Source organism: Atta colombica, unplaced genomic scaffold, assembly GCF_001594045.1.
Source record: "Atta colombica isolate Treedump-2 unplaced genomic scaffold, Acol1.0 scaffold231, whole genome shotgun sequence".
NCBI lineage: Eukaryota > Metazoa > Arthropoda > Insecta > Hymenoptera > Formicidae > Atta > Atta colombica.
In genome coordinates this window covers 367,708-375,178 of record NW_017259329.1, presented here as the reverse complement: position 1 = coordinate 375,178, position 7,471 = coordinate 367,708, and the positions used below count along the sequence as shown (strand labels likewise).

Sequence of the window (7,471 nt, the reverse complement as noted above, 5' to 3'; positions counted from 1 at the left end):
GAGAGAGAGAGAGAGAGAGAGAGAGAGAGAGAGAGAGAGAGAGAGAGAGAGAGAGGAGCAATCGTTGCGCGTTTCTTTTCAATTACTCCCCATTATGTATTTTTTCACAGAAAATTGAATAACACCGTTTTTTCTTTTGCACAACGAGTAAAAATTCAGTTAACAATATCATAATACTGTAATTGGGATACTATCGCTCAAAAGTTTATCTCGAAATTTTAAAAACAAATCAATTTAATCAATTTTACTTATTAATATTGTAAAAGTTTATGTTGCTTGAAACATAAGTATACAAAAGTTTATGTTGCTTGAAACATAAGTTATTGTAATAGTGTATATTAAAAAAAAATAAATTTTAAAAATAAAAATTGATAAAAATGGAATTTTCGTTTAAAAACTACCAATTGCTACAAATTTCTAAGCCATAATGTGTAAATAATGTAATTACTTCTCAATTAAGGACGTTTTCCGAAAAAATCCATTTTCTTTAAATTTTTCTGAAATTTACAGAATAAACTTGTTTTAGTGTCCTGAACATATGTACTTTAAAACTCAACTCGGAACGGAATTAAAAATCGAAATATTCCACTTCAAAGTTGAAGCGTTTAAAAAATTTTTTTATATATATATATATGTATATACCTTGATCAAAAAGTTCCCAGAATTCATTCAGAAAATTCACACAAAATACAAGTTTTATTCATCAAAAGTGATATTGTCGCCTTCAAAGTACTCCCCATCAACTGCAACGCACTTATGCCAGCGCTTGATCCAGCTCTCGAAACATTTCTGGAATTCTATTGTCGGTATAGCCATCAGAGCCGTCTTCGATTTTTCCATTACCTCCTTTCGGCTGTTAAAACGCGTTCCCGGTAATGATTTTTGCCACACATAAACGGCTGTTTTCTTTAGAGTACCACTGCCGAAACAGTTTCCCAACATTTCCAAGATTTTTACTCCATTGAATCCATTTTTAACGCAAAATTTAATACAAATACTCGTTGTTGCAAATTCAACTCCATTTTTAAAACTGTAAAAAATCGAAAATACGTGCAGAGGTATGTACTCAAGACGGCGTAACTTTTACAAATGTCAAACTATGGTGATAAAATTTGGTGGGAATGTCAATGATAAATGTGGCAACCTAATCAAAAAAACAGAACTCAAATCAGCTGAATCAAAGCATCACCTGGTGGTAATTCCGGGAATTTTTTGATCAAGGCGGATAATATGTATACATGGTGTGTGTGTGTGTGTGTGTGTGTGCGTGCGTAGGATTCCTATCTAAAACTTAATCGAAAAATAATCTTTTTATTCACTGTAAAAAAGTTTTTTAACAATTTTTTGAAACAATGAGATATAAAACTTGATTCATATAATAATATGAAATTTGTCTGAATGTGGCGTCTGGATTTGTCTGAATATTCGTTTTTAAGAAATTCATTAAGCAAAATAAGTAACATAATAAGTCGCTATTTTTCGGCGGCAGTAACAAAGATGGGAGTCATTTTACATTGTACAAAAAAACTTGTATAAACACATTAACACTTATGGAATATCTTATACTATATAAAAGTGAAATAAATTTTCATAAAAATTTTCATAATGGTGAGCACTACTGTGCTTATTAGATTGAGCATAAGTCGGAGAACGTCCTTAAAGCAAATTTCGTATATAAATAGATAAAAAAAATTATGAAATGTTTCAATCCCTACATACATATTTTCTCCAACTTCTTTTATTTAGGAGAATTAATATTAAAAGATTATTCTACAGTAAAATCTATCGGAATAAATATATGTACAATTAGCTGTACCTCTCTAGAGAAATACATTTAGGTGAACTTGTAGTTGCATTGTGTGCAATTGGGCTGCACACAAGGGATGCTCGGCAGCACGGCCGCGGTGGGCGGTAGATGATGCAGTATGCCCGCCGATCTGGCGACCGACAACCGATCCGCCGCCACTTGAGCGCACATGTGCGCATCCCTCAGCTGCTGTTGCACGCCGGAAGTGAAGTAATTGTTGTAGCGAAAATTAAGAGCGACCGTTTCCTGATCGACCGCCGTTTTCGCGATTGGCAGATCGGTCCCCTTGGCGAACTGCTCGGTCGGCACGATGTTCAGTAGACAATAACCCGCATCCCCGTAGACGTTTCTGGACAGGCTGGTATAGATCGGTGCCAGCATCGTGCCGGGAATCTGTTGTTGTTGTTCCCCCACGGCACTATCAACAATCGTCTGCGGAGGCCGAAAGGCCGAGGATACTGGTTGACTGATACTGGTTGACATCGCTGGCTCGGTGATGCCCAAGTTGTCGCTTGCGAAGTACTCAATTGCCTTGAGTAGATCCTGTCCGCAACGTTGCAGTACCAGTTGCAGCACCGACAGCTTGGTATTCGGGAACAGGCGGGCTAAAGTCTCCACGGAGGTCTGAGATACCAGAGTGGTTTCTCTGACTCCCTCCAGCTTGCCGGCGTCGAAGAGGAAACTTCTGGATCTCGAAAAGGTTTCCAGGTCCTAAGAACGAAAAGGAAGTTACGTAGAAGAATCTTTTAAAGGGAGTTTTCTAACGAAGTAACTTGTGGAAAACCAGTTTGTTTTCTAAGAGTTTTAAGATTACTAAAAAATATTTGATTTTGTCTTTAAAATTTTAAACGTTTAGAATTTAAAACGGAATCCAATATGATGGATTGAATAATACAAAAATAATCTATTATTGCGAAACTCGGTTTTATGAATTCTTGGGATTACTGAATTTGAATGTAATCTAAAAATATCAAAATTCAAAAAGGAAAGAAGAACTCGTGTCATAGAGTCATCTTAGATTCACAAGCTTGTCAAAGTTTAGAAATTAATGCACTTATAGCCACGTTATGATCTGTTTCTAACGATCAATTATTTGTGTATAATAAATCAGCTTCAAATAAAGCGGAACTGAAAATTTGGTATTACTTTTAGCAATATTAAAGTCTCTAAAACTGAGTTTTATGATAATGAGATAATCCAAGCAAAACAATAAACTATGATATGTTAAATGACATTCAAATGAATCGTGATTGATCAAATGAAAAGTGATTTTTAACAATTATTTTGGAGTTATTTTAACGCCATTTTTATGTTATTATGATTTTTTTTTGCTTAAATTATTTTTTTCTAAATTATTTTTGTCCACGCAGTATTGAAGTCATTTTAAGTTTATATCTTCGATGTCAGATTTGAATATAAATCATCATTATTATTAATTAAATTAATCCAATAGTCAAATTATATGAAAACAAAATAAAAAAGGAAATATAAGTGATCGCCCGTTCTCAAAGAATTAATTAATAATGAATCCAAATTGACTTGTTACATTTTTCATTTTTTCTGATGATTCTGTTTTGTGTACGTACGGAACAGTTTTGAACACGAGCGGGTAAAGCGTCATCGGTCGATACACGTGGAAGCTCATTGGTATCCTCAGAAATTCCGTCGAGTTTCTTTGTAACGGGAGTCGTATTTTCATTTTGATCCACAATAGATTTCGGCTCAGTCACGGACATTCCGAAGATTTTACCTGGCGGAAGTCGATCGAGCTTCTGTCCGGTGGCCACCTTTGCCATTTTAAGAGCGATTGCGTCCTCGGCTGCCTGTTGTCTCTTCAGAGCAACCTTCCCGAAAACAACTGTTTTAATTTCATTTCCAAAGAAAAAAATTTAATTTTTTCTAATATACTTATATTTAAAATTCAATAAAGTTTAACAAAGACACAACTTACGTTTTTTGCACATCTAGTAAAAGCAAAGAAAGATACAAATCGTAAAAGAGAAATTGATAATAGATACTAGAGAATATATATATATATATATATATATTCTCTAGTATCTATTATTAAATATATGTATATAGGGGAGAGTGGCCTAAATCGTATTCCAAATAGGACCTTTTTAATTTAAATGAATACGATTAAATTTAAATGAATACGATTATAGCGTGCTATTTATAATGTAAAGGCTTTACAAGATACCGGACAGCAGATTGACAGTTCTCTGTCATAACATTATAGATGCAAATATGTATTTTCAGCCAATGTACGAAAATTTTTTTTATAAGAAAATCCTTATAAATCTATTTAAAAAGTAAATCTATTTAAAATCTTATTTAGAAGATGTTAAGAATTTGGAAGGTAATTGATTTAAGATAGAGAAGAGGTAATTGATTTAAGAATTAAAGAATGTAGAATTCAAAAATATCAAGCGTTTTGGGATCATGTTTGTGGTTTATTGTAAAATTTGTTCCAAAATTCGGAAGGAATCAATTTTTTAATTAATTTTAAATCAATTACCTTTCAAATTTTTAACACCTTTTAAATAAAATCCATATCCAAATCGGACTTTTTTTTAGGTGTCCAAATCGAACAATACAGTAGATAACTTATAGGTGTCTGTGTGTATTGATGACCAGATCGGCTGACCAAATTTGGTCCAAGGAATTAAATCAGTAAAATATCAGACTCAGATTAATAAAGTTTTTGATTTCAATTCTAATAAAATATAAAATATGTCAGTAATTTTTTTTCTGAATAAAATTTTTATCTTAGATTGTTAAAATGTTAAATTGCTTCTTTTTACTCAATACTAACAAAATCACATTAAAATATTTTAAAATTCTATTTAAAAATCAATAAAAATAGGAATGTCCGATTTGAAATTTATTTATTGGTTCTAAATCGGACCGAAAAAAGTGTTTCTATATTTTCCATTATAGTTAAATACAGGTGAGAAATATGTCATAATCAAAATGGTCTAAAACAAAAATGAAGGAAATCAAATGATCTTTCCAACGGTATCAGTTTTATGATCCGACTTTATTTACGCCTTATAGAGAACAAAAACTGCAAATAGATTCGATTTATTCCACTTTCCCATATATATACGCAATTTTTTTAAAAATACATGAATATAAGAGAAAATATTCTAATTAAAAATATTTCCATATGCTAAAAATAGTTCATTAAATATTAAATATTAATATATGAATAATGTATACCTATATCTATAATAATAAATAAGTCTCTTAAAATGCTTAAATCTAACAGAAAATATTTCGATATATTTCTTTCTAGACGTTAGAAATAGATAATTTAAAATCATAAAATTACAAAGAGGAGAAGGAGTAGAAATATGGTTCGTATCGATTCGTTGAGTTCCATGCTATAATTAATATGACGAAACATTCAACGTATGTAAAGATTTTTATACGTAGTGCATAACAATCGAATCGTGATGCATCATGACTGCGTTTGACTTATAAATGGACCTGTCGCTTATGTATAGGCCGCATTTACCACGCTGTTATTCCAAGCTGGACCACCCGCAATAATCTTTCACGTCGCTGATGCTGGAGAGAATCTACTAGGCCAGCTTTATCCCATTTTCTCGTCGATCTTCGTTCAATCACCAAAGTTCGAAGGGAATAACTATCCGATTACTCGGGACGAGTCAATATATTGCCATGTGTTTCTCTCTCCTCTGCTTGTTACAAAAGCTTTCGCTACAAAGTCTTATTTAAAGAAATACGTCAATAAGTCATATGACATAAAATTCAATCAGTGTACAATTAATATTGCGATTTATATTAATGATGACGTGTCCTGTTTATTAAAGAATAATAATTTATTCCATGCTCTTTGTTTATAAGATTATATTATTATAATAAGTGTCAATTTCTTGCGGCACAAACATAGAATTCAGTAAAACCTTCGTATATCAACATTTCATTATACATAGATACGTATTCTATAAAAAATGTAAAATTATAAATAATATGTGTAAAAATCATACAATTTATAGTGAAAATAAGTATAAAATTGTGCTTTTTTACAAAAATTAATATTTTTATCTCTAATTGTGTAATATATCTTTATATTAGACAAAAAATACAATAACAATTTATAATTTTTATAGTTTTTATATATAGTATTTATACTATTTTATATTTTTTGTATGTAAATTTTTGCAATATTATATATATAAAATTCATAATAGTAACATCACACGTAATATATTTGCATTTTTTTTTTTCGTACATATCGATTGCTTATGAAAAAATTGCACATAATTTGGCGAATTATTATGTAAATCTATGAACTTAATTTTAAATTAATTGTAAATTTGTTTTTGCAAATTGTTTAATTACTATAAAGAAGACTAATTTTATTTGTAAGTTTATAACTTCACTTGCATGCAATATAATTTACAGTGTGTGAACATTTTTAATAGTGAACTTCAAAATGAATTATTGTTATTGTAATATTACACGAAATTTTTTAATAGTATATGGAAAGAACAATTTTGTCGAAGCAAAGGAAATTGGAATTCGTTTTCACAATTTCGGCATTAAAGGTTCTCAGTAGCGCATGTTGGTTTACACTTGTAAAACATTGGATACGTTTAAGAATCGTATATAAAACATATATAAAATAATAAACAAGTGCTACCTGGACTTTTTAAACAATTAATTGTTATGTTTAAAATGTACTGATATGATAGAAAGAATCTTTCTCTTCTTGCTCCGATAGATTATATTGATTATATAGATAGGTAAATTGACATATTAGATATATATTACGATGTAATTGTCTTTATAATAAATTCTATTTTTCATATTAATGAAAATACAATAAATAATACATAAACCGCAAATATATATTTTTTAGTAAAAATTGTATCTTTTAAAATTATTTTGTAATAATCAAATAGTCAAATGTTACATATTACAGAAAAACAAATTTTTAGTTCTAATTTATTTTAATGTAGAAATACACACTTTCGCTAGGCTTTTATGAGTTATTTTCTAGAGAATATTAAAGAGTTTACGAGTTATTGTGATCCATTGCTAATGCCAATGTTTCGCGAATCTTATCGTTCACTTTTCTGGACGAGGAGTGTAACTAATATCTGGAGACAGTAGTGTCTTGGCGCTAAGACAAGCGAAGTTTAGGTGAACGGCAAGATTCACGAAACGTTCATGTTGGTCGGGTCATGATACGACGATAATTTGCAAACTGTTTGACTAACAACGGGTCATGATACGACGATAATTTGCAAACTGTTTGACACTTTTAATATAGAAATATTAAAATATAAATATAGAAATATTAAATATAAAGCATTTCATCAGAATTAAGTTGTATCTGAAAGTTCAACGCGTGGTACAGCTAAACTTTCCTTAAATACAAAACCTGCAATTACTTCATTTCTACATATGTCTGATTTTAATCATTTCATTATAACAATTTTATTTATTGTTATTCAAAATAACAGACATATTTATATCTAGCTAAATTTTTTAATACTTGAGCAAAACCATCCTTTCCGCACACACACACACACACACACACACACGCGCGCGCGCGCGCGCGCGCGCGCGCGCACACACACACACACACACACACACACACACACACACATACACACACATACACACACA

The 7,471-nt window shown here is 30.8% G+C and overlaps 1 protein-coding gene across 1 annotated transcript in view; it reads right to left on the bottom strand.

Moving 5' to 3' along the window:
• Positions 1-1,834: 1,834 nt before the first annotated feature.
• LOC108688393 (doublesex- and mab-3-related transcription factor A2-like) overlaps positions 1,835-7,471 on the bottom strand; it is an 11,387-nt gene continuing 5,750 nt past the window's right edge. The window contains exons 2-3 of the mRNA XM_018194639.1: positions 3,394-3,651; positions 1,835-2,518 (exon numbers count right to left, since the gene is read on the bottom strand). Of these exons, the coding sequence (XP_018050128.1) occupies positions 1,835-2,518; positions 3,394-3,651 (942 nt within the window). The remainder of the gene's footprint in view (positions 2,519-3,393; positions 3,652-7,471) is intronic.